At 41.2% G+C, this 27022-nt stretch overlaps 1 protein-coding gene across 1 annotated transcript in view; it reads left to right on the top strand.

Moving 5' to 3' along the window:
- Positions 1-27022, top strand: part of MALT1 (MALT1 paracaspase) — a 30487-nt gene that overhangs the window by 907 nt on the left and 2558 nt on the right. Inside the window, exons 2-17 of the mRNA XM_042831139.1 lie at positions 371-404; positions 1180-1346; positions 5562-5683; positions 6482-6632; positions 8798-8976; positions 9525-9621; positions 10356-10388; positions 11968-11994; positions 12896-12931; positions 14543-14746; positions 20322-20499; positions 21955-22029; positions 22830-22957; positions 24880-25029; positions 25686-25843; positions 26620-26745. Of these exons, the coding sequence (XP_042687073.1) occupies positions 371-404; positions 1180-1346; positions 5562-5683; positions 6482-6632; positions 8798-8976; positions 9525-9621; positions 10356-10388; positions 11968-11994; positions 12896-12931; positions 14543-14746; positions 20322-20499; positions 21955-22029; positions 22830-22957; positions 24880-25029; positions 25686-25843; positions 26620-26745 (1865 nt within the window). The remainder of the gene's footprint in view (positions 1-370; positions 405-1179; positions 1347-5561; positions 5684-6481; positions 6633-8797; positions 8977-9524; positions 9622-10355; positions 10389-11967; positions 11995-12895; positions 12932-14542; positions 14747-20321; positions 20500-21954; positions 22030-22829; positions 22958-24879; positions 25030-25685; positions 25844-26619; positions 26746-27022) is intronic.

Raw genomic sequence — 27022 nt, 5'->3', positions numbered from 1 at the left:
TGAGGTGAGGGGGAGGCGGGGAGCGGAGGGACGAGGTGAGGCCGGGCCTCGCGGCGGGGCGCTCCGGCGCCGGGTGCCGTCCCGGGGCCGCGAGGAGGCGGCCGGCCGTGCGGCCGGCTGGGCAGTGCTGCTCCGGGCGGCCTTCCGTGCGCCGCTCCGGTGTGCGGTAGGCTGAACGCGGTCGACTTCTTCAGCTTTTCCTTCCTAGGTCGCTGTCTGTACATCGCTTCCTGCTCGCTTTGCTTTCTGTGCCTCCTCCAGGTCTTGCCTAGGGAGCGTTCGCAGCCTGAGTGGGGTTCCTTTGTGGGGCCGCGGCTGTAATTCTTCCGCTGGGTTGTGCTCCGAAGTGTGCTGATGGGCTTGGGATGAGCCCAAGCGTCTTGCCTGCGGCTCTGTGTGGCACTGTGAGTTAATAAATGAAGCACTGATGGATCCACAGCTCTCCCCACACCCTTGCTGTCTGTGTTACCTGTTGTGATTGAAAGTGTGTGAAGCCTTATAACTGAAGCCCAGAAGTGTAAAAGTTTATACCTGGGCGTAAGTCATAGGATCACAGAATGGCCTGGGTTGCAAAGGACCACAGTGCTTATCCAGTTCCACTCCCCTGCTGTGTGCAGGGTCACCAGCACCCGACCAGGCTGCCCAGAGCCACATCCATGCTGGCCTTGAATGCCTGCAGGGATGGGGCATCCACAGGTTGCCCTCCTTGGGCAACCTGGAAATGCACGGAACTGCTAGGAGGCTGCAGCAGTCACTGATCTAACAGTTGCTTTGGGCTTCTCAGCCTTCCTGGGCTTTCCTGGCTCAATCCTTGTTGTTTCTGAACCAGGCAGGTGAAAATGAAAGGTGCTACACTTGTTTTTCTATTCAGGCATTGAAATGTGAGAACTAGGTTTCTCAATACAATTCTCAAGTAGAATTGTTAGGTTCAGGTGTCCTTGTTTCTATAGCATGCGGGTCATTAATACTAATTTCTGTCTGTGGAAATGCTGCTTTGTAATGCCTGGAATTCTGAAACGTGAAGGAAATACTTTAAATGCATTCAAATCAGCTAAGACATTCCCTTCTCTCTATATTTTCGTGTTTGTTTTTTTTTTTTTTAATCTTTTTAACTCAACTCCATTTTTCAGAAAGAGCATTGAGAAGTTCTGTGCCATGACTTATGTCTTTATTTTACAGCCCCCTGGATTTAGAACAGTGTTCCCTCAAAGTTCTGGAGCCAGAAGGAAGCCCAAGCTGGAGCCTCTTGAAGCTGCTGGGTGACAGAGGCTGCACAGTAGTGGAGCTGGTGGAGTTCCTGCAGGCTATGGAACACACAGAGGCTCTCCAGTGTCTCAGCTATTCAGGTCAGCTCTGGTTTGTTCTGGTATTTCCACTGCAACCATGCTTTCTGCACTAGAAATACTGAAGCATTCATTTCTACAGTAGAAGCACTGTTAGCAGTTGAATTCTAGTAACTGGTATTTGTTTGTATGATTCTGAGATTAAAAGTAGGTCAAGCAGATAAGCAGGCTTAATGCAGTATTGTTGTAGGCTTGGACTTGGCTGCATGAGTATGACAGGTGCTGTCATTCTCTCTGCTAACTTGTGTTCTGTATTCAGCTCTGCCTTTGGGAGATGTTTATAGAACAGAAGTAGCTGGGTTAGAAAGTCCAGTAGCGTTGCCAGCCATTTGTTCAGGCTACAGTTTTTGTGAACTGCATTTCATAGCTTACACTAATTGAAAGGGAAGTGTTCAATTAACACCAGTTCTAGTTCACCTTGAATTCATTCCAGCTTCATAATTGGGCAGCAAAACAAAGTAGCAAAGAGATAGATTATTTTCTGCTGTCCAATGCATTCAGCTTGCTTCTTCATTGAAAGTTCAGAGATGTGGGCAATGCAAGGGCATACACAGTAGGAATGCAGACCAAATTCTTCTTGCTTTGGTTCTAGACTGTGCCCCTTTTTTATGTCCTCTTTGAAGATATGGTGAAATTCAGTCACGTGGAAGTTAGAAAAGCTTCTCTTGAAAATGAGGAGTAGGAATGCGCAAGTGTAGAGTCTTGCACCTGAGAACGAATAACTACAAGTATCTGTACATGACCTGTTGGAGAGGAGTTCTGCGTGGAAGGATCTGGGGGTCCTGGTGGGCAACAGGCTGACCGTGAGCCAGTAGTGTGCCCTAGTGCCCAAGAAGGCTAATGGGATCCTGGAGTGTATTAAAAGACCAGCAGGTCAAGGGAGGTAATCCTCCCCCTATACTCTGCCCTGGTCAGGCCTCACCTGGAGTACTGCATCCAGTTCTGGGCTCTTCAGTACAAAAAAGGCAGGGATCTTCTGGAAAGAGTCCAGCAGAGGGCCATGAAGAAGGTAAAGGGCCTGGAGCATCTCCCCTAGGAGATGTTCTACGCTGATATGGAAAGGAACTTCTTCACAGTGAGGGTGATGGCTTGGCAGGGAGGAGGGGAGTTGGTGTTGTATCAGTGAGACTGGATTGTGCTTCTGAGCCAAGAGTTTGTCTGTGGAGATGTTCAGCGGTAGTGTGCTGTCTTGTATATGGTGGTTGGTGGAGGAGAATGAAAGCAAAGAATACTACTGACTCAGGTTTGTACTAAACTGTGCCTGCACTGAGCCAAAACATTGCTTGCTTGACCTGTAATCTCTCCACGGTTGAGTTTGCAGATGTCTGTCATGTCATATTCTGGGTGTTAGTGCATAGATAGCTAAGGTACCTTGTGTGGAGGAGAACGAGCCAATATGACTTTTGCCAAAACTGCTCTGAAAGGCAGGGATAGTCTGTCTTGTTGTAAGTTAATCTCCTTGAGGCATGATGGAATGAACTACGCCTGCTTTAAGGAGGGTTGGATGGCTTAGAGGGAGAGACAAGTTGGAACCAGTAGAAAGCAAAGCAAAAGGTATTTAAAGGGAGTTTAATGCTAAGACTTTTTGAACTATTCAGAAAGAAGTAGTAGGCCTTAACAGTTGCAGTGAGTTTACTTAAATATTTAGGGTGTGATACACTTGAAATTAAAGTTCAGAACTACTCACTTGTTTTAGTAAACCAAAAAGAGCTTGAACATTGCTTTAGGGTGGGGTTGTTTAATAAAGACCTTTATGGCTGTCATACTGGCTTTTAGACCATTTTCTAGCAGCTTAATTTATGCAATTAAAGACTCAGGCATTTATGAGCTTTTGAGTATAGTGTTGTAATACTGATACATCAGTGCTTCCACTTCAGTGTTTCTTTGGCACACACACTGTTACAAGCTGAGAGGTTGTTTCACAGCTGCAGAAGGGACCTCTAAGAGCCATAGACTCTCAGAATCAAGACCCAGACATTCTTAATCTCTCTGAGTTTACAGACTCATCTGCTGCATTGCATTAACTCTGGACAATGTTCTTCCTCTTAACATGCAAAATTGTAATAACTTTTAAACTTCTTTTTTGTAATGAGAAGGCCATAGCATCCTATTCCTATGAGTGACAATGTATCACTCAGAAAATTGAGTCAGAAGGTTTTCTTTTTAAGCCATTACATTTTTTTAGTGTTTGCAGGAAGTAGCTATGTAATATGTGAATGGCAGGAAAATAAATGAAACAGTGCAGAAGTTATGAGTCAGTTTTCTTAGAACTTGGTGGTAACACCTCCAAGGAGTACAAGATGCCCATCTTCCAGATGATTTGCTTTTCTCAAATATTTAAAGACATGTCAATGATGAAAATCAGGAGAGATTATAAAGAATAAAAGGGCAAATCTTCTGTCCCTTGAATTGACATTTCAGACTTCCTGTTTGCCTTGTTTAATGTTGGTGATTGTGATGCTCAAGGCTACTTGACATGTTCCCTTTGACTCAGAAAAGCAGCAGAGAAAGTATTAAATGAGAAGTCTAAATTATCAATCTCCAGAGCTAGGCTGTAGGTGGAAGTTGTTTTAAAAGATAGGCAAGGAATTTTCAAGTCCTGTGCCTAGGCTGGAGTAGCTCCCAGGGTTGACAACTGTTTCAGAATCAGGTTGTGTATGGAGACACTAACAGAGCCCACTTCCCTGTTAGATAAAGACCACACAATTTCCATATGCCACAGTCTCTGTTTCAGTCTGTTGATCTTTTGTGTTTCTGCTGCAGTTTTAGCCTGTTGATCAAATTGATATGATTTCTTCCTCAAGCACTTTCTGTTGGACAAAATTCTGATGTGCAGCTGAACTGTTAAATGGGAGAGCTGGGGAATGCAAAGAAAACTGGTGTGGCACAGTAAGAAGGCTTGGAACAAATTACAGTCCTGAGCTGGGATGTTTCTGATCTCTTTGGAGCTATTTTTGCATGCAGTTTCTGTTCACTTCACATAAGATTATTTGCCCAGTAAAGTGGAATGCTGTTGCTGTACCAGACTATGCTTTCAGCTTCTGCAAAGCACATTAATTAAATGATAATGAAGAACCAGCTTTCCCCCAAAATAGGGAAGGAGTCCAACCTCTAAAGAAAATCAAATCTAGTATAAGTACCTATTTTGTATGTGATTCTTAATTTCAGAGAGTAATGAGAAGGTACTGAAGTGGTTTTGTATCGTTTGCTATTTCTGTGTTTCCCTATAACCAGTGTTGCAGCGACTCGTCACCAGCACATGTTATTACCTACAGTCCCACTGTCTTTGTTGCAAGCATGCACCATCCATAATAAGGAAAAAAAATCATCAGACTGAAGCATTGACATCTCAGCACTGCTGAGCACCATGCCCAGAAGCTCATGCATTCTTTGCCAGCACCGTGAGCTTAAACTCTGCAGACGACTTTTTTCTGCTCCCACCTCCCCCTTCTTCTTCCTATGACCTTGGTTGTAATGGCAGATCTGTCGTGGGGGTTGTGCTGTAATTAGATCTCTGTACTGGTCTGGGTTAAGAAAACAACTGGATCGTATCAGACTGTTATCAGAATTTCACTCGCACTATTTCCTGGCAGTTAAAATCTGAAGTGGAAAATTTTACCTTGCACATTGGTGAAAAGAAAACCCCCGCCCTGTGATCTGCAGGAGCAAAACCCATAGAGGAAACTGATGTTGTCTAATAAGCTGCATGAGCAATAGTTGAAAAACGCAGTGAGCTGCAGCTCAACCAGCTCTTACTGTGTTGAACCTCCCTCAGGCTGTGCCTTCTCTTGTAGCTAAAGCTTAACAATGTAAATTATCTGGAGTGAGCAAAGCTCGAAAACGTATGTTGTGGGAATACTTTTCCAAGAAAGAATACGTGATGCCACTGAAAGTGCTGTTTGCTTTAGTGTGTAGGGAGTAAGAGATAATTAGGTTTCTTGAAATTAAAACACTTTGGAGTGCGGGGTTGGACTGATCTCCAGACGTCCTTTCCAACCCCTGCAACTCTGTGGTTCAAGCATGGATTTGTGTAATGAAATACAGTTTTGAATGCCTTGAAGTTCTCTGGCTAAATGAAACTGTATATTTATATAGAGAACCTGGATTATTTTCAAGCATATTTAATGACAGAAACTTTGTTTGCTTAGAGGACAATTTAAATTTAAATTCTGAGTTGTATCCTAATAACTTTCCTCCACGTAAATTCTCTTTCAAAAGGCATCAAGATTGTTGTACAGCCAGACTCTCAAGCAGTGCTCTGTGGCCAGGTTGTCAAGCTGTGTTGTTGGGCAACAGGACACCCATTTGTACATTACCAGTGGTTCAAACAGAAGAAAGAGGTAACAGTTGATGGAGAATATATGTGTATGTGTGTGTATATATATTTTTTTAGTTGGTAGAAATCACTAAGTAACAATTCCACAGACTAAACTGTGATACTGCTAGTGCTGAATTGGCATTTCTCTCAAAAATTTTTTTTGAAGGCTATTGCTCTCAATTATATAAAGAAAAGTTTGCTTCATCTTTTAGTAAAAATGGAAGTTGAATAACTGCTCCACGATGATTGTATCAACGTGCTAGAACAGCAAGGTGGTTCAGTGTGTTCGAGGCACTCTATCCTTGGGTACTGATCTTGGGAACTGTAAGTTCAGTTCTCTAAGCCTACCATGAAGTTTCACACAAGCTACTCAGAAACTACCAGGATGCAAAAAATATCAGTCACCGTTGGTTTTAGACAGATGAAAACTGGTTCATAAGACTGAGCAATTTAAGGCCTGAGCTCATTGCTGTTACAGACTTAAGTGCTGGAATGTGTGTGAGCCTGTATCTATGGAGTTCAGGTGGCAGCGCTTTTACCCGTGTTTCTTGTTTGGTTGTCTTCCTACAATGACTAATTTCAGGAAGAGTTTTTCAACCAGCTTAAGAACTCAGCTAAGGTAGAGACATATGAATCATTCCTGGAAGAAAATCCGTCTCTAAGATGCTGAATACATGGAACAAAACTTTCTCATCCAAAATTTTTAAGTGAAGGAGTTGAAGCTGGGGTTATGGACACTGAATAAATAATCCAGTGTTTGATCCTTGTGTAGATTAACTTAACCTAAATTAAGATATTTCTTGATTCATGTGTCGCTCAGGTTCCCCATGGTAATTCTCCAGAACTGGTTCTGAATCCAGTGAAAGTGAATGATGCTGGCTTTTACATCTGTCGAGTGAACAGTGAATCTTCATTTACGTTCAGTCGGTGGGCACGACTGGAAGTTTGTGATCTCCAGGGTACAGCTCATGGTGAGTGGCAGGGGCTTTCTACAGTGGAAACTCCTGTGCGGATTGCACCTTAAAGCTTGTTAACACTTTGGGTTAAACTGGGTCTTTTTGTGTGAATTGCATCTCTGTGGGTTTAGTAAATGTGTTAGCTGCATAAGAAAGGTCATAGTTATTCAGATGCACATATGTAAGTCCATATGGATTATGGCACTGGCTTAAAGTTAGGTTTACTTCTCTGAAGGGTTAATTTCCATCTGCAGGGTACATAATGAAAGGATGGAAGTGGACGAAGATTGAAAAGAATGGAGACATAGCAGAAAACCAGTAGGATTATATGGCTGTCCACTCAGTATTATCTAGCCAGTACTGGAATTTATTGTTAGTTGACTGATGTAGTGCTTGATTTAGGGGTTGGCAACCCTGCCTGTGGCAAGTGGGCTGGAACAGGATGATCTTTGACATCCCTTCCAGTACCAGGCATTCTATAATTCTGTGACTGTAATGTGAATCTTGGAAATTTGCTTCTTGGGTTTGGTTTACTGATACTGTGCATTTATACCTAGTACCTGAGGTTGTGAAACGGTGTTCTTCTGTTTTTGCTTCGTGTAGGTTTGCTTTTTGTGTATTTTTTTTATAGAACGGTCCATAGTTTTAAATGAGGATAGGCTATGTGCTAAGTCTACCTTTAGAAGCAAACTAACAAAAACCTAAAGTAAATTATTTAATTAAATAGCCCGGCTTTGTTCTTGGCCTAAAGGTGAATGAGAAGAGCAACTAAAGAGTGCAGCTGATTTCTGCTGGTATCTTCACAGCACGAAGACTGAATGTATTGTGTTGTGTCACAAATCAGTGGTGCTTCCCACTTGAATCCTGCATTTAAAGGTGTCAGGAAAACAAAGGGAAACGATGCAATGAAAGGCTGCTTCACTGTCTCTTGAAATCTGTGGAGAGTATGCTGATGGCAAGTGGAAAATGTCTTCAAAACATTGTTATATACAAAGCAGTTGCAAAGAGGAATGGGCTGTCTTAATACTTAAAAGTCGTAGGCATGAAGTAAAGTGTCAATGTTTAGCAAGAAGAGTTGGTTAGACACTGGAAAATACTTTCTAATGATAGGAATAATTAAACAGTGAAATGAATGAAGTAGATAGACCACAGAATCTCCAACAAATGCATATCTGCCTGTATCAGACAAAAAATAGTCAATGGACTAGATGAACGTGTTTTCTGTGGCTGTATGGTTTACATTAAATTTCATGGCAGCCCTTTTCTTGTTTATTGACTGCCTTTGCAGGACTTGCTTGACAATGTAATTAGAATAAAAATGTTACAGGTGTTATCATTTAAAAACGGTGTTTCTGCTTGACAGCTGATTATCCAGGTAATTAACACAAATCACTTTCTTCCCCCAGTCCTATCCTCCCCTCCGTTGGCCAGCAAGGAGATTTGACTTCTAACTCCTAAGAAATGGGATAGCAGTTGCAAATTTTGAAACCAGGAACCCCTGATTTAATCTGTTGCTGCTAAAAGTCACAGATTTCTGTTAATAAAGAGCTATTTGGGGCTTTTTTTCCCCCTTTCTAGAAGTGAGAAATTTTGCATTTGTGTTATCAATGCTCAAGCTGAGAAGGGAGAATTTTTTTGTCTTTAAGTACATATGCTACTCATGAAAAAAGTTGTTTTGTTTTTTTTTTCACTTTTGCTGTCTGAACAAAATATCTTTCCTATCATTAAACTTTCCCTCCGATTTTTTTCTAGTTACCAAACTTCTACATTGTCTTTCCTACAGTGAAGCAAACAAAACCATGTAATGAAATTCTCATTCCTGTGTGCACACCTGCACACATCCTCAATCTGTCCCTTGGCAACCGTGCTTCTTTATATTTGCTCTTTTCTCTGAATCCTTTCTGCAGTGTTTTTCCGTTGTGCAGCTGTGCCCGTTTATTGTACATCTGGCAGGAATAAATGATGCATAGGAGCTTCTGAGGTGTGTTTTTGTGTATTCCTATTTTACTTTTCAGCTGAAAAAAATGGAATGCAGTTGTGACTCATTATTAGCATGCTCCTTACAGACAAGTAAATTAATTTCATTGCTCTTAGCACAGACTGTTCTGGTTTCAGGGACATGCACCCATACATTATTTATCTCTCTTTCTTTCCCCTCATTTTTTCTTTAATTTTTGAAGGGGGCTTAATTGGTTTGCCTGAAAAGAAGCTGTGCATTTGTATTCAGCCTCAGCCACAAAACCTGACTGTGGGAGACGCTTTGGTATTAGAATGTGGAGCTGTTGGAAACCCAATTCCTCAATACCAGTGGTTCAGAAATGGATTTCCCTTGGCAAATGGAAGCAGAAATGTCTACACGGTGAGTTACCACACAGTGTGAGATCAAGATATTACCACCTTTAGCCTACTGTATAATGTTTCCATGAAGAAAATAACTTCTTCATAACCTTTATAACATCTGTGCAAGTGCACAGCTCTCCTGCTCTGTTATTCCAATGCTGATGCTGTTCTCAGGCTCCAGGGTGCAGAGTTATAATCCAGAACGTGTTTGAAGTGGTAGTCATGGAGTGGAAGCCTACAGTGCATTCTGGGTGGTTGACACAACACAAAGATTAAGTGCCAGTAAAAGTTAAAGCATCTCATTCTATCCCATACTGTAAAGCTCTGTGGAAGATCAGTTACATTTGATACTTACAGCATCTCAAGCCTGTTGGACAGATTTGCATTCTTTCTTCAATTCTCGAAAGCATTTCTAGAACACTTAATGTAGAATAAGGGTGTCAGCAACTGTTGGGTTTGTTTAGGCTTTGCTTTTAATTTTTAGTGGGTTTTTTTGAGGGGTGGGTGCTTAAAAGAAACTGATTCTTCTGGGGGCTGGCAGGATGACTTTCAGCTGTGCTCTCATAGGTGTCTTGCGTGGACATGGAACACGGGGGAACGTACTGGTGTCACGTATTCAATGACCAGGAAGACCAAGACAGCAAGAAGATAGACGTCATTGTAGGTATGGAATTTGTCAGCTTTATGTAGATCAGCTGATTTATCAATTTCTTCCCTAACATTAGAATTAATTTCTCAGACTTCTAGTATTCAGCCAAGCACTTAGCTGCCTGTATTTTTAGTCTATCTGTTGATTAAGATAGCTGTGCTCGCTGGCAGCAAAGGCAGTTTTATATGAATTGTGAAGTGCTTTGAGTTTTCACGGTAGCTAATATAGAGATGCTAACACTTCTTGGCCTTGCTACTAGGAACATGGCTTGTCAACAGATGGAGAGCTGATTTCTTCATCTGCATGTTTTTTGACAACCAAATAACATCTAAAGCCTCAAGATTTCACTAAGATCCTTTACTGATATGAACTGTTATGTGGAATTCTTCAGCTGTCAGGGCAGGTGATATTATTCATAGCAAGTGAAGTAAATGGATGGAACACTGATCAGTATGTGTGCATGTATTTGCAGTAAATCAATCAGGGAAAGATCTGTTTCTATAGTTTCCAGATATGTCTGAGAATATTATTGCATAATTCATATGAAAATTTCTTGTTAAGAAATACTGTAGTGCTCCAGGATTGTATTAACAATTACTATAAATATCATAGCCAGTGTTTAAAGATTTATAGTGCTGTAAAATGAGCCAGATTGGAGGTGAATTTTGACTTCCACTTTGTGCTCTAGCTCTCATAACTGAGAGAAATTGTCTTCCAATTCTCCCCCCTCCCCTCCCTTAAAACACAAGGAAGGAAAGCTATGGCAGTGGAGTGCACAGAAGGTAAAGTAATTCTTTAGTTGTGAATCACTTTTAAGAAATGAATGATGGGGATGATGGATTGCTGTGTGTTGCTGAAAAGCATACATGGGTTATGAACTTCACTGTGCTTTAAAACAGTGCTGGGTGATGGAACATTTCCTTCTGGGTGTGCTTCTCTCCTCTTTGCCTTGAAATCATGCTCCTTTATTCTGTAGTATTCAGTGTTGAATACTACCTTGCTTCTGTGTCCTGCATTTGATCTTTGTGAGGCTTTTTTGGCTGGGCTGAGGAAGCAACATCCCTGCAAGAAAATCTGGGAATGTTTAGGAGACTGAATGACCTTAAAGAGTTGGATAGAGCTCGATCCAGTCAGTTCTATGTCTGTGAGATGCATTTCTAGTAACATTATTAGTCAGTTTCTTTTCTCTTTGCATCGCTGCTATGCCATCAGTTGATTATTGGGAATCTTGAAGTTTATACAATTTACACAGTGGGGGAATCATGTGGGAAAATATAAGGCTGCTTACAGCAGCACCTTCTCTGCCAACAGTGAAGAAAACAATTGCATTTTCAAGGCACTGTACATGGCTGCCTGCTCTTCATTTTCTTGGAATCAAACTGCTGTGCAACCTTTCTTTTTCAAAGTTCAACAGGAGCCAGTGTTCTCTTTAGCCCCTTTTCTGAAACTTTGACAATGTGAGGGTGCTGTGCACTGCAGCATACAACTGGCACAAATTTCAGTATCAGCCACTTCCACAGTTCAACTTTTATAACTTGTCATTTTCTTAAGCCTTAGCATCCCTTCTGGCTTGAGAAGGTTTCTGCAGGAAATGATGGATCCTGTGCAGAAGCCTCCTGGCTACCTGCAGTTCAGTCAGCCCTTAAAGCTGGATACAATCACTAAAAATGCTGGGGCTTTTGCACAAACTAAGGTTTGCTTGGATGCAATTTTGTTCTGCTACTAAGCTGCATTAAAACCCTTGCTGTTTTCACTTCAGTCACCTAGAATTTCCCACGTGAGCGTATGTGCCTGCATTTGTTGATGAAGAGCTCTGCTTCGTGCTGCACTGACTGGAGCAGGCATGCTCTGAGGGGCCTCGCATACAGGACTTAGCTTTTCCATAGTTTCCAGTATTCTGAAAGAAGTTAACTGAAATCTATGGCAGTCTAGAGTGTTTGAAAGTTGTATCTGAAAATTATGTCCCCCTGAATACGTATGGTGTGACTTCTTGCTCAGGATGTTGCTTTTTTAGCAGTCCTCAAACATCTTTTTCTCACTTGAGTGATTCTTATGTCTTATTCCTTATTCATTCAAGCTGCTTGCACGCCCATGGGACTGAGGCATGGTGTTTTTCTCCCTTTGTTTTGGCCGAATTGTAGTGCTGTGTCTTGAGTATGTGGTTAATGTAGTTCTCTTCTGTGCATGTGGAATAAGCATGTGAAAGTTAGATTTACAAAAGTATGAAGCCAAAAGTATTTTTTAGTTTTGTTCTAGCTTTTGGCTTGTTAATAATGGCATGACAATTACATATTTATTAATGAAATACACATTTTTTGGCTACTTTTTTAAACTTAATTTTATTGGTGTGTGTCTCCACAGAAGAGCTAAGTGATCTTCAGAAAACAGGTAAGTGACATGCTTGAAAAGCTTTAATTTCACATTACAAATCACAATTGCTGAAGCCTAGCTGGGTCACAGTGTTTACTTTACATTACTTGGTTGCATTTATAATGAGATTTAGTAGTGGCAGATACCCTGTTAAGAGCAGTACTACCTTCTGGTTTCAGTAAACTAACCTGAAGATGTACAGTGAACCACAGAGTTGCTATTGGCTCTGCAAACTCACACCAATCCTCTCTTTTACACCGTTTGCATACTTACTGCGTTTACTTTTTCAAATACAGAAGCAATCTTTTGTTCTCTTGTCAGTGGCTTTGATGGACTGTTACATTTTAGTGCACTGATGCTTTTTCAGGTGATCAGGGCAAATAGGATGCAAGATATCTCCCTGAGAGAGAGAATCTATTTCACAGATTTGTATAAATCGGTGTGAGCAAATGTGACGTGAAACCTGTTAGATATTTATTATAAAAACAGGCCTGGAATAGTATGCCCTGAGGGATTATCCCTGCAACAGTGCTCCTAAAATTTCAAATCACAAAGCTTCCTGGATTAGACATCAGAGTTTGCTTTTGCCCAGTGTTAGTCCCTGAAAGTTGTATCAGTATCATTGTTATGGTACACGTTATTGAGAGCTACATTGTGTGAGGCGTTGGGCATTCCCATCCCTTTGGGAAGCATGAAATAAGAGAATTTTCACATATCAAATTGTCATTCCTGTTAAGCTTTTCCCTGTCTTGCATTCATGACCTACGAGAGTAGGGGAAGGATATCAGGTAAATAACAGAAAGCAGTGAAGGAGCAGAGCAGCAGTGGTGGAGTGTTGGTGCTGGTGAAGGTGCAGCTCATTTGCTGATGCTGACACTGTGACTGTACTCACTGATGATCTGTTCCGATCTCTTTCAAGCAGACCTACAGGAACAGTTCAGTGACAGACCTTTTGGTAAGTGCTTCTGTAGCTGTGGCTTCTGCCGTTGCTTGTGAAATAACTTTTGAAATAGCTGTCAGGAGGGAGGCATCTGTGTTTTTGTAGCCCTCTGTAGTGCTTGGTTGCCCTTTCAGTAGTAAGCCAAGATGAGGGCACCAGTATTTTTAGTGATTTGGTGGAGTGTCTACAACTTCTGGTCTGTTTCAGGTTACTGTTACAAATCCTATGTCTGTGACCTTACCAAGTGTGTTACACCATTACTTTGAATGCTTCAGCAGTTGGAGATACAGCATTAGGGTGATGGTAGTCTGCCTACTAAGGCTGTGCTGTCCCTTTAGCTGCGCACAGTGCATGCAGCTCATTGAGGTGGATGGATGGCAGATGTGTGATTTGAAGTAAACCTGCTGGATTTTTATTCCCATTCTGAACTTTGCATGATAGACCTGACTGTGGCCAGGCACCCTGTTTTGGTTGGTGCCAAACTGGTGGAAAGGCTGCAGGTCTCTGCCACAGTCTTATCACTGAGTGTGATAAGAGGGAGTGTAAGTGCTCCCCACTCCTCATTCGCCTTTTCCAAATCATTTGAAAAACCTGCTTCTAGTACTTTTTCAGCAGCAGTGTTCTAGGATCACTGTTCATGTTTCTCCACTGTTAAGATGGTTTACGCTGTTCAAGACTTTGCAGCTTTTCGGCTGCAAAAATGTTAAAGGCAAGTTAGGGATCTTGGTAAAGATAGTGAAATGTTAAATGTTGAGGCAGTGGACAGAGAGCTTCTATCAGTGTGGGGTTGCTGACACAGGCAGGTTTGGGGTATGCATGATTCCATTTGCCACTGGAGCAGTTAGGCAGTAATTCCTACTGAAGGATAGGAGCAACAGACAAAACAGAGGAAAAATACCTTGCTTTGAATAAATTATTCTTACATCTGAGCCAGTGCAATGTTTTTCTTTCATTGGCCGCACTGTTTCTCAGGACATAAGTACTTCTGACTTCACTAAAATCAGAGGAAGGACCTTAGACAAACCTTAACAAACAGAAGAAAGACTTCTGATGCTTGACCTAAATAAAGCTTAGTTAAAGCTTCTGCTTAAGTAAAAGCTTCTGCTTAAACACGCTATATTGCAGAGAGATGTAAATATAGGAGACGGAGATGTGAAAGTGCTCTTTTTTTTGTGTGGTGTTTTCTTTTGTGGTTTTGTTTTTAAGAAAAGCGAGAAGATTTATTTTGAGGGGCAGGAATTATAAGTGGCCGTGGCTTTAGCAACTTGCCATAAAGACATGCATGTTCATTCTATTCTTGTATGAGGGAGTTCAGTAACTGTGCTGTCATGAGTTGTGAAAGCAAGACAGCCTTAGTGACTTGACCCATGCCTTGACAGATGGCCCAGTCTTAGCTGCATCGCAGCTCAGGTATGTTGACTGTCAGAACATGCTGGAATGTTTCTTTGGTTTTTGGATGAGAATGAGTTTGGTTGTATAGCTGACACAGGATGACTTTCAAATATTGTTCCTCAAGTGAGACTGGACGTTATTTTTGCTTTGGAAGAAATTAAATTTAAAGGTGTTGAACCCAGGGAATGCACATTAAATGTGCTGTGGTTTTACTTTTTTTCTTTGTTTTTACAGCAACAGACAAGGTGGCTCTGTTAATAGGAAATATGAGCTACTGGAATCACCCCCAGCTCAAGGCTCCAATGGTGGATGTCTATGAACTGACCAATTTGCTAAGACAGTTGGATTTCAAAGTTGTTTCTTTGCTGGATCTTACTGAGTCTGAGATGCGAAATGCAGTGGACGAATTTTTACTTCTACTGGACAGAGGAGTATATGGTGAGAGCCTGTGGGATTCTTTCTGAATACTTCAATCATTTGTGATATAAAGTACACAAACATTAGCTATCTACTTCTGCCAGTTCCAAGTATGTAACAGCAAAACAAACTTCATTTTACTTAACTTTTCACACTCTGCTTACATGCTAAACACGAGCATTTCCTTTGACTTTGGTTAAAAACATTACTGTTACTCTATTATTGGAAAGATTGAATCTTTGATCTTCTTTCTTTAACCACACCTAAAACTGCAGTGTACCGTTGTGTTTGTCTGCCAGCAGCTGCTCCATCTGCTGAGCGTATTTGACAATATGCTGTGCAGAAAATGCACATTTATACCAAGTTATTAGTACTGCTTTAGTAATCTTTTAAGCAAGAGTGGTCTGTTGTGTCTTTTTTACTGGACTGTTGTGGTAAAGAGCTCATAGAATACAGAATTAGAGAATGCTAACATAGTCTGTGGTGCTCTCAGGAGACCTCTAAAAAAACACCTTCTTACACATCTCCTCTGTCCTCCTTCCCCGTTTCCTGTGTCTGCAAGTTGCTTTTTCCATTAAAGTTAACCAAACTCTTGCATATCAGGCTGCATTTGCTCTGGTAAGGTGCGGAGCAGACCTAAGTAGAGCATGCAATATGTTCTGAGCTTACTTTTGGAACTCTTCTGTTCATCTCCTGTCTTTCTACTGGATGTCTGCAGAATACTCTTTCCTTATGGATTTCCATCCTTCTGAAGCTCTGTGGGAGGGGCTGCAATGCTCTTAGTCCTCACTCAGAAGATCTTTAAAGAACAGAGGAAGAGGTGCTTTTCTCTGCCTCAGCAGTAAGCTGCATTCTGATCCCAGGTGTGTTGGGGTAGAGAGGGTGGGGAGGGAGAGCATCTTAAGCCCTCTTCTTTTTCTGCCAAGTGTTCAGGTTAAGTATAAATCCTTGTTTTGAATTGCACTTCCTTTCAGTTGGCGTGATACTGGTCTGGCAACCATGGATTTCTTTGTTAAGTCCTTTGCAAGGCATGAAAAAGCTCTGCTGACCTGAATTTCTTCTTCAAAAAGCAAACTGAAAAAAAGTTTTTCTTTAGAAACAGAGTTTATTTCTCTTGTTTATGGACTTTAAAGAAATAAAACAGAGAAGAATTCATATTATCATTTCTAGAATATACCTCCCATAAGGAAAGGCATTAACTGAGAAACTGATGAGCTACAGACTTCAAATTTGTAATTTCTGCAGTTGTGAATAATAAAGGACTTTATGACTGACTAACCAGTCAGGTCTGGTATTGTTGCCACTACTGATATGCATTGAATCTTAAATTATTTGGTAAGAAAAAGAATATCTGGATAAGCCTGACTTGGAGAGGCAGAACCTGCTGACTGGCACTGGGAGGATGTGGTGGAATTGATGCACTGAGCAAAACGCCTTTGTCTCAGCTGGAAAAGGCCAAGAATGGCCTGGCTTGGAGAATTAATATATATATATATATCTTTTGCTTTAAGGAGTTTGTTGTTGACTGCCTCTGTCATTATTTTTATGAAAGCTGACTGCGTGGCTGTTGAAATTCTTTAGAACAGAGGCCGGGAAGCTCACCCAATGCATTGTTTAAATTGCAGAGTTCTCTGTAGTAATGTCCAGCCAAGAAAACGTTATTCAATTCTTTTTTGGAACACAAGGTCAGAGTATCTCTGACTTTTTTAAAATGGTGTGTTACCTGATGCTCTGTGGAGAACTGGCTGATCTGACATTTGGGCATTTATCTCAGAGCCAAAACACGCATGACGTGAAGCCTAATTATGGCAGTAAGGTTCAGCAGACTTTCTGGTAGCAGTTTTCTTGGTTTGTTCCCTGGGAAATAGATGTGCTTGTGTGTCTGGGTGAGTTTTTAGATTTTTGCAGTTTTTTTCTATAGTTTCTGACGTGCACTGAGAAGATAAAGTACTGAAAGACATGAATGCGTTTCTCACCAGCACAATATGAAAGCCCTCACAAGCCGTGTTTTTGGTTTTCTCCCAACAGGATGATATTTCAAAAAGGAAAGCAGAGCATTCTTTCAGTAATGTCTGGCAGTAGCTACGTTAATTTAAATGGTGGCTTTATTCTTTCTGTATAGTGTCAATTAGTGTCTTACAGCATATAAAAGATGCAGCCAGTCACAAATAGATAATGATTTATTGCATTTTAAGTGGGCATCGCTCCAAACGGAGGCATAGCAGCAACTCCTGTTTAGTCCTTGTTACACATGCTCCTAATGCCTAATGTGACACTGTGTAATTGCTGCTTACTGCCAGGAAAGTGGCATTTCAGACATTGCTCCTTGAGAGCAGGACTTGTAAACAACGTGATGGTGATGGTCTCCTCTCATGTTTTGGTTCATATGGTGTTAAACGTGACGTGCAATTAGTGTTCTGTTCCACAGGGGATAAAGACATAGACCTGTGTGTTTCACAGGATAAAAATAGTTTGACTTTTTTCTTTAAAAAAAAAAAAAAGAAGCTGCCAGTACCACTTAAATGCTGACGTCTGAAGAATCCAAGCCTACTTAAAATTGTTGTGCCCAAGTGTCTAACGAGGCTTCCAAATATGTTTATTCTACGCATGCAATGATTTATTTCTGACCTTGTGCTCAACGTATTAACTGTTGCAGGTACTTAGCAAAAAGGTGCCACACAATCATCTACTTATGGATGAAAATAAAAGTAATTATTTCTGATATATTTCTGTTCGTTGAGGAAATGCACTACAAATTCTGTTCCTGCCCTTCCCAGAGCTTCTCCTACAGCAAAAAGGTAGCATGCATCTCTGTGCATTCAGTTCATGCTGCAGCTGGCTGAAAGTCATGGCACTTCTGCTTACCTGACTTTGTGTCTGAGTAGCACTAAACAATGTCTTCTGTGCAAAGGGTGTTGAGGATAGCTGTCTGAAAACTGGCCGTGTAAATGGCATTAACCTGTGGTGCATTACAGAGGTGTGTTCTAGTGTTCCTATTCTAGCATGGGACCTACAGGGATGCAGCTGGGGCTGCTGCAAAAGGCTGAGGGCAGCTGGAGATGAGCAGTTGGTCAGAGGCTGTATAGATGCTGCATGGCTGAGCTTTGGGTGATGCTCCCACAAGATGGGTTGAGTCTGACTGCAACCATAGAGTTGGATGGAGCTGGAGATGATTCTCCTTTTCCAGACATTTCCTTTTTCTGGTGTGTGGCTGCCTATGTGCACTGTCATTTACCTCTGCACTCCTGGTGGGGGACGGTGGACTTCAGGTTTGCCCTCATTTAGCATCATCTCTGTGGCACGTTGAAGAAGGTAACAGCTGTGAGGAATGATGCTTTCAAGTGAGCATCTAGACTTCATTGCTTCCTGCATAGTGTCTTAAAGTGTTCCATACCCATAGTGTCACTTTCTAACTGATTGATCCTTAAAATGAAAGCAAGTTCTTTGGTCCATTGTTGGGAAGCAAAGCTGTGCAATGAGAGGGCAGTGGGAGTGTGAACAGATGTTCTGTTTTAACATAGATCCAACTCGTTAATTTGGGCTTGATTTGGACTTGCAAAACTTAAAGTACTTGAGAGGTGTTACCTTCATTTTTTTTCTGCCTTAGCATAGTTTTATCAGCCCAGCCTTGTGAAAGTGAAACCTCTTTCAGTCGGTCCGATTATGTATTTAACTGGAAGTGAATTTTAGGACGTTCCATTTGCTTCAGATCTGATGCAGAATTATGCCCTCGGCACTTCATTTTTAACTCTTCTGAAAGAAGTGGTTAAGGATGTTGTAAAGAATCCAATAACGCCATGGTCATTTGTTTAGGTTTTAATCACACGCTTAAAATTCTGTGCCCTTCAGACATTCACCTTCTAATCGAGTCAGGCTGTTGTCATTTTCCAAGACCCTGTCAGATGAATAACAGCGAGGCTTTTGAAGTGAAGCCCCTGGCCCTGGAGCTTACCTTGTATGCACTTGCTGGCTGCTTATCTCGACTATGCATGTTTCCCATAAAAAGAAATTGAGCACTGCTGACTGAATGGAGCAGTTAGCAAGGTCTTGGCATAGTTGTTAATGACTTGAGCAGAGAACCTAGGGCTCAGTTTGAAGGGATAGAGTTATCTGGTGGTATTCCTTTACAGAATGGGCAGGGCCGTGTGACACAAGTGCTTGCTTTTGCTGTTGCTACTTGTAATGGAAAAGGGAAGCATGTAGCATTTCTACATGAAGCATTCTGTCACAAGCTGACAAATATTTTTAGTACATTAGGGCAAAGCTTGTTTCTACTGGATATTGAAGTTTTATTACAATACAACTAATTTCACAGCTGCTTTTAGTAAAAATAGAGGCATAAGAAGAACACATCTCCAGTTAACATGAGTTACAGGTATTTCTGCTGACTTGGGTTCAGCTGCAGCACTGTTTGCTAGTTGAAGATCTGAGCCAATGAAGAGCCTTAGAAAGCAAATTATTAAACAAGAAGAGCACTGGGAACAGACCATAGGAAAATTCCTTCAGATCGTTCTGGTATCGACTGGTAACAGTTGGCAGAAGTTGTTAATGCTGAGATTGTCTAATTTTACCACAAGTTGCTGCATTGTTAGTATTTGACATTTTAGTTCGTATGTGTAAAATCTGAGCCCTGGCTTGTAGCCCCCTTTCCCTAATTAAGAAAAGCTTCTCTTCACATCTGTGATATATTTTCTTTACATGGAGCTGTTCATGCATTTTGAAGACTGTAAATCATAAACTGTGGCAGACTTGCATTCATCTTCATAAGTTAATAAACTGGATAATTTGTTGTGCTTAGGTAAGCGTGTAGAGAATTTTTTTAGTAGTCGTACATGAATCATGGATCATGAAACTGTAAAGAGAGATAATGTCATCAACTAAAAACGGGCTGCTGGTAGTGCAGTGGCACTGATGTGCTCTGGAATCCTACCAAATGTCATCATGGAATATTTTCTTCCCTGCTAAATAAGTATTTTTTGTCACTCCTAAAGCACTGTTACAGTGTAAGAGAAGCGTTTCTCTGTTTGCAGGGTTAATAGTAAGATTAAAAAACAAAAAGTTTTGAAAGGGAGAGCATCTTTTACAGAATTAGAAAAAATCCAGCTAGTCTCTCCATGGTTATCCTCTGTGTGCAGTGATTTTCTACACAAAGCTTTGTATTTGCACATGTGGAGAAGCCGTTTACAGTTGGCACAGTTCTTCGTGTCTATCTGTGAGTTATATATAGTAGATAACATTATTTCTGTTAGAGGTCATAACTTGAAGCACTTGAAGAGTATTTAGCTGTCTTTTTGTGACTGATATAAATTTATAGTGGATTCTGTTTCGTGAGTGCAAATATTTTAATTGTTGTCTGCTCGTTGTGAAGCTGACTTTGCCCTTTTTTTTTTTTCCTCCTCTTCTTCACTTCTTCCCTATCTTAATAAAGCATATCAGTACCAGAAACACTGCTTGGAGTAACTTGAAGGATCTCAAGCTCCCACAGACACTTAATGTGGGGATGGAGCATGAAGTATTTGACCACCTTAAAATTGATGGCAGTGCTCCAGTGTATCTTGAGCTGGTGTTTTCAGCTGCTTCTGTTTTGCTCTCTCAGGTTTGCTGTACTATGCTGGCCATGGCTATGAAAACTATGGGAACAGTTTCATGGTTCCTATTGATGCTCCAAATCCCTACCGATCTGCAAACTGTCTGTGCGTGCAGAACATCCTCAAACTAATGCAGGAAAAAGAGACAGGACTCAATGTGTTCCTACTGGATATGTGTCGGAAAAGGTACGGTGATCTTGAGGGAATGCTGGACTTCAGGCTGGGGAGGGATCTTTAATCTGTTCTGTGTATTTATTGCATCTGAACATTCGTGGTTCTGAAAAATCACAGCCTGCCCCTGAGCTCTTCTAAAGTCAATAGAATTACTTTGCCTTTGGCCTTGGACAGATCTATGAAGCTGGTGATTAGAATTTCCACTTCCATATGCGGATACGTGCTTCCTGATGTGAATGAAATTATTCTTTTCCTTCTTTTCCACTTCAGTTTAAAAATTTTAAAGTGTCAGTGGTTATTAAGATAAAAGTGAAATTAGGTCTCTTAAAGAAGAAAAGCGCCCCTTTCCCCCTGCATTGTTAACCTTTATCATCATAGAAAGGAAGGAGAATCCACAACCAAAAGTATGTGGTTGGAACTTGATGATACTTGGAGTCCCCTTCCAACCCAAGCCATTCTATGATTCTGTGTCTATTTGACAGAAGGGCTCAAGTGGTTATTTTAGAACTCTTAAGAGGCATGGATCTTGTGCTGGAATGTTTTATCTTCATTTAGAATTTAAATATCAACTAGTTCCTGTTTGTTTTTTTTTTGTCTAAACAAACATGTCGAGAATATTATGCTCTGATAAACTTACACTTGAAATTAGCTCTTCAGTCATCACTTCTTAAAACTGATCCCTGTGGGATGTTTCATAATTGGAAATTGCTAGTGCTTTAATGTTTGTAGAGCCTCTAAACTTCACCACTGATGAAATGCCAGTGAATCACAGAATCACAGAATGGCCAGGCTTGGAAGGGACCTCAGGGATCACAAATCTCCAACCCCCTGCCACACACAAGGCCACCAACCTCCACATTTCACAGCAGCCCAGGCTGCCCAGGGCCCCATCCAACCTGGCCTTGAACACCTCCAGGGATGGACGGGGCATCACAGCCTCTCTGGGCAGCTGTTCCAGCACCTCACCACTCTCATAGCAAAGAACTTCCCCTGACATCCAGCCTCAATCTTCCCTCCTTCAACTTAAAACCATTCCCCCGTTTCCCAGTGGCCCATTTCAGCTTCACAGTCTGCTGTGAAATGTGAAAATACTGCTACATAAGCCTCCTATTAACTCTAAGACGTGTTTTGAAAAAGAGCATTCATATAGTTTCACTTGTTACATAAAATGCCTTGTTATTGGAAGCCATTTCTGCAAAGATTGTAACTAAACTTGATATTGCTTAACGCATCGTGCCCAGCACCCTGATAGGAGATGTTGAACTGTCTCTTCACACTGTCTTCACGAAGAGTGCTAATGGTCCTGATTTTTGTCATTAGCTGTCAGGATTAACTCTAGAATCATAGGAGAAAAAACGTACTGTTTCTAAACTGTAGTGCTTTAATATTTTGAACAGCTGTTGTGGTGGTTATTATTATGTTAATTCTCAAATCATTCTTCTTATGTTTTTGTGCATTTTGTTGCAGAAATGAATACGATGATACAATCCTCATCCTAGATGCTCTGAAGGTTACTGCCAACATTGTTTTTGGATATGCCACGTAAGGAAATCTTTCTCCCACTAGGCCACAGAGATTTTGAAGTCAGGAGGCTATTGAGACTGTATAGCTAATCTTTTATGGAAAATACCAACTATCATGTTAAGAGACCAGTAATTTGTATTGGTATCCTCAGACTTTCTTTTTGACTTCATTCTTCAAACCATTCCGCACTCTGATTGTGGGATTGCATCCCCGTATTTATTGTTCTTATTCAGATACAAGGTAATGCTGTAAGAAAACTGCATTCAGCAGAACTGAAACTGCTGGACTTCTTTGTAATGGCTACTTGCAGAAATGTAAGAATCTCTACTAAGTTGCATTTAGTTAAATTTATGCAAAAATGTGAGAGAGATTAATCAATTTTTGGAAGAGTGGCATGCAGATTGTCCCATGCTTTTCTTGCTTTCCTTCTAGATATAAGTAACAGTTACACTTGGATTGAAATTATTTGAAGAGTTTACTCATACAGCAATCTGTGTAACCTCTCTGTATTAGTTTTCAAGTCATGTACAGAAGCTGTTGAATGGAAATAGTCAAGAGCTTTAGTGAAGAAATCTAAGCTTCTCACACCAGCAGTTCAGGATCACCTTTGGTCTGTGGTTTGGTTATGAATAAAGTCTTGCCAGGATGAGTTGTTTGCAAAGGAAAATGAAAAGCAGGTTGCCATTAGACACAAGCTGGTTTTCAAGTGAGAGGGTTTCTTTCATCCATTCCCAAATAACTTTACCTCTTTTGTCTTCACGTTGTTCTTAGTCATATGGCTGCTGCAGTAGTTTTTCTTTTCTTGTTGGTGATTTCAGGTGCCAAGGAGCAGAAGCTTTTGAAATTCAGCAGTTGGGATTGGCCAATGGAATTTTCATGAAGTTCCTGAAGGAGCGTTTGCTGGAGGACAAGAAGATCACAGTGCTGCTTGATGAAGTTGCTGAAGGTGAATTGCAGCTTACTACAGCAACCATCTTCTCAGCCTGCCTGATTGAATGCTTCTTTGCTTAACTGATTCTTCTCATGGCAGATGTGTTACATTACTTCAAGCTATTTCATGTTTCATTGTTACAGTGACAGCTTTTAACAAGCAACAGGTGCTACCAAAGATCATGGTATTATACAGGGATTTGAGCTTCTTCAGTACGGTGACAAATTAATTCTATATTCTGCTTCCTAGTGAACCTTCTTTGTTCTGAGTCTTCTGCATGGAGCAGTGAATCGTATGTCCATGAAAATTATTCCAGTACTGCTTTTCCTGCTGGTTGCTCACTAGCTGCTGTATTCAGGCTCAGATTCACTAAGCTACCAGTCCTGAAATTCACTGTTTTGAATCAGATGCCAATATTTTTCCTTTCCTATATCTGTCTTGTGTCCCAGGGTATTCTGTTAATGTTTTTTGGGGGAAAAAAGAAACGCCTCATCCACCCATCAAAACATCAATAGTGCCTCTGACTGTTATCCCACATTCTCTTCTCGTCAGTCTCTGCATTAAAGAGCAGAATAAATAACGAATTACATTTTTAATTGCCACAGACCAACGAGTTCTTCAACTAGGATAAAATGCTTACAGATACATACATAGAGTGAACAAATATCCAAAAGTGTTCTCACCCTCATCCCCTCTGGCATTGGGTTTTCTCAAGAGGGCTAATATTCCCCGTGATTCCTTTTTTTTAATTTCTGCTCAGTGCTCCCACGTTAGAATATGACACACAATTCTGCCAACACCCGTTTTTCCTAAATCCCATCTCTCTTACTGCATAGCCTGTGCTGTTAGGGTAGTGTCACATGCTGTAGGTATCCTGACTTCTGACCTATGACTTACCTCGTGCTTGAGCTAGAGTGAAGGACTTATTCCTCACAGGGGAGAACATGAAGGCAGCTTCTGTTGGGGCTTAGCATGGAAGTCTGTCCCAGCAAGGAGATAGGAGGGTGAGAAGGGAGAGGCAAGACAGAAGGTGGACGTTTCCTAGGAAATGGAACTGGCAGCCTCCAACAGATCTGAGAGCAGACTGAACAAAATGCAGGTACAGCATGTAGTGTACAGCGTGCTGTGCTCCAGCTGCTCGAGAGTTCCATCTCATCAAGAGTGCCTGCATTGCCCAAAAGCAATGCCAGACAACCATGCTTCAGTCAGCTTGGTGTGCATTTGGCAGCGTGAGTGAAAATTACGTCAGGCAACAGGACAAGCAGTGTGAGTGTTACCAGATATCAGGGGTTAGAGGTACGTTGGTGTATATGTGGAAAAGTCCAAAGGCTTGTTGACATTAAAAGGTTCTGCATGTACAGGCTGAATGATGCACAGCATCAAGGCCTGCCTTTTCCAGCTCTGCCTGACAGTGATTAGATTTGGAGGTGTGTGAGAGGTTGGGAGGGGACAAAACCAGGCAGACGACCCAAGCTAGCCAAAGAGACACTCCATACCTTGCAGTTAGGCTTGGCAATACAAAGCCAAGAAGGTGTTTAGGAAGACAGCTGTCTTTTGCTCAGGAACTGGCTGAGCATTGGTCTGCCTAGGGGTGGTGATGTGTGAGTGCGTTTGCATCACCTGTTTTGTTTTTCTTCCTCTTGTTCTACTTCTCCTTTCTTTATTCTTCTTTTTTTTTTAAAATCCTGACTCTCAAGTTTTCTTTCTTTTACTCTTCCTTTCCTCACCCTGTCCCACCAGGGCTGTGTGGTGCTTAGCTCTTTTCTGGGTTTAACCCACCTCATGAACAAAAAACTGAGAAATAAATACTTCTGAAACAGCAAGGTGACATGGAAATTCTTACACTGTTGTATCCATAGCGGCCACACAACACTGCAGTGGCGTAGTTAAACTTCAGCAGCAGTGATTTTGATAGAAATATTACATCTTGTTTTTAGATATGGGCAAGTGTCACCTCACCAAAGGCAAGCAAGCTTTGGAGATCCGCAGCAGTTTGTCTGAGAAAAGGGCATTATCTGATCCCATTCAACAAACCATGTCTTCTGCAGAGTCCATGGCAAGGAACCTACAGTGGGCCAAAGCTCATGGTATAGTATGATTTACCTGTAGGTGAAACTACTTGAATTATAGAAATTGCATACTGGGGTGCTAGGTCACTTGAAATAAACAGCTCCTTCAAAAATAAGAGGAGGTACATTCTTGATTATCTCTAGTCCCTGAAGTGCAGTTCAGAATAGAAATTGAAGAAATGCACATTCATATCTTAATTTTCACTAGTGTGTTCAGATCTTGGAAACTTCTGCTGTGTTTGAATGTGTTCTGCTGTCACATTCAAACTTTCTTATAAAGTTATAGCTGTGCCTTATGGGATATTTCATTGACTTTGCTAGTTTGATTGAGTATACATAAAAACAAATTCCTAGGTCCATAAGCTGTATCATAGCTGTGTTGATTGTGGTCTTGCTAGTTGCACAAAGATCAGAAAGAAACTTGTGTAGCATAAGTTGAAAAATCAGCTCTGTATGGCACGTCTGTTACTTTCTGATAGTGCACCTAGCTAACAGCTGCTGCCTGGTTAGCTTCTAAGAGCTGCTTCAGTATGAAGGCGTGAGTGATAAGTACAGGGAAAGCAGGAGGCAAGATCTACATGTGTCTGACAGTGCTTCCTAATATTTCAGAAGAATAACAAATGGAAAAATGTATATCTTTATTGAGCAGATAATTATGTATTACTTGTTTGCAGAGCTTCCAGAAAGCATGTATCTTGAATTCAAATGCGGCGTCCAGATTCAGCTGGGGTTTGCAGCAGAGTTCTCCAATGTCATGATAATCTACACACGAATAGTAAAGAAGCCACCTGAGATAGCTGTTTGCAGAGCCTGCGTTACAGACTTCCCACTTGTAAGTGCTTCCTGAACAGGACTCGATGATCTCCCTGCACTGAGGCTGAGAACTGTCCGTATCAAGTGCCACCTTTTGTAACTGCTGCCTACAAACAGGAGGGGAGTCAACTCTTGGAAAGGGTCGATGATGGCAGGACAGAGGGAAATGGCTTTAAGTTGAAGGAGGGAAGATGAGGTTGGATGTCAGGGGGAAGTTCTTTCCTATCAGGTTGTCTAGCGTGAAGTGGTTCTATTTAACTTAAAGAGTGATTATCAGTAGCTCTATTTTGGATGTAGGACACATCTACCTTACAGTGGACTTCCTGGAATTTAGTTTTTCAGTTACTTCTACCTGGTGATCTTTCTGCTTCCATCAGCATTACTCATCTCATTGCAGTAAGGCAGAGGGTAAGAGTGAAACTGGAAGTTCCTCAGGAGTGGAAAACCTGGAAAGAAAACCTAGCAGAAAACAGGGTTTTCTTGATTAAAAATACAATATTTAAATTAATGTGCATGATAAATACATGTCTCTGTAGCCCACAGAGTTAGTGGTATGGTACTGCAGCAAATTCAGAAGGATTGTCAGCGTAGGGAGAGTAACCTAAACAATTTCTGTGACTAACAGCAGTTTAAGCAGCTTTTGCAAGTAATCCAATATTGGTGTTTTCTTTCCTTTTAAAAAGCACGTGCTTTATTTAAAAATAAACAAAAAAACCCAACCACTTTACTCCTAGCTGCTTAATGATCCACAAATTCTGTACCTTCGTCTGAGCTCTGCTCTCTTTCTTGCAATAGGACCTGGATGTGGATCCTAAAGAAGCCAACAAAGGAACTCCTGAGGAAACTGGAAGCTATTTGGTTTCGAAGGACCTTCCCAAACACTGCCTCTACACCAGGCTAAGTTCTCTGCAAAAGCTAAAGGTTAATATGGATTGTTCCTTACAGTAGTATAAATTAATCATGTTAACTTTGCAGTTCTGCTGAGCTCGTTGTGCATTGTTTGCATGATAAGAAACATATTCTGGAGATGTACAGAACTTATTATTAGATCTAAGTCCTAGATTCTTAGGAGGGAAAATAGTGACTAGCAATGTTTTAGGGACTTCACTATTGTAGCTGAAAAACAGAAGAGAATCAGTGCATATGCAGTCCTGATATCACTGTGCAAGCCACTTTGTATTTTCTAGGCATATACTAA

Source organism: Centrocercus urophasianus, unplaced genomic scaffold, assembly GCF_019232065.1.
Source record: "Centrocercus urophasianus isolate 14NV4802_14NV808 unplaced genomic scaffold, USGS_Curo_1.0 seq_35, whole genome shotgun sequence".
NCBI classification, from domain to species: Eukaryota; Metazoa; Chordata; class Aves; order Galliformes; family Phasianidae; genus Centrocercus; species Centrocercus urophasianus.
This window is presented reverse-complemented; position numbering and strand designations above follow the sequence as displayed.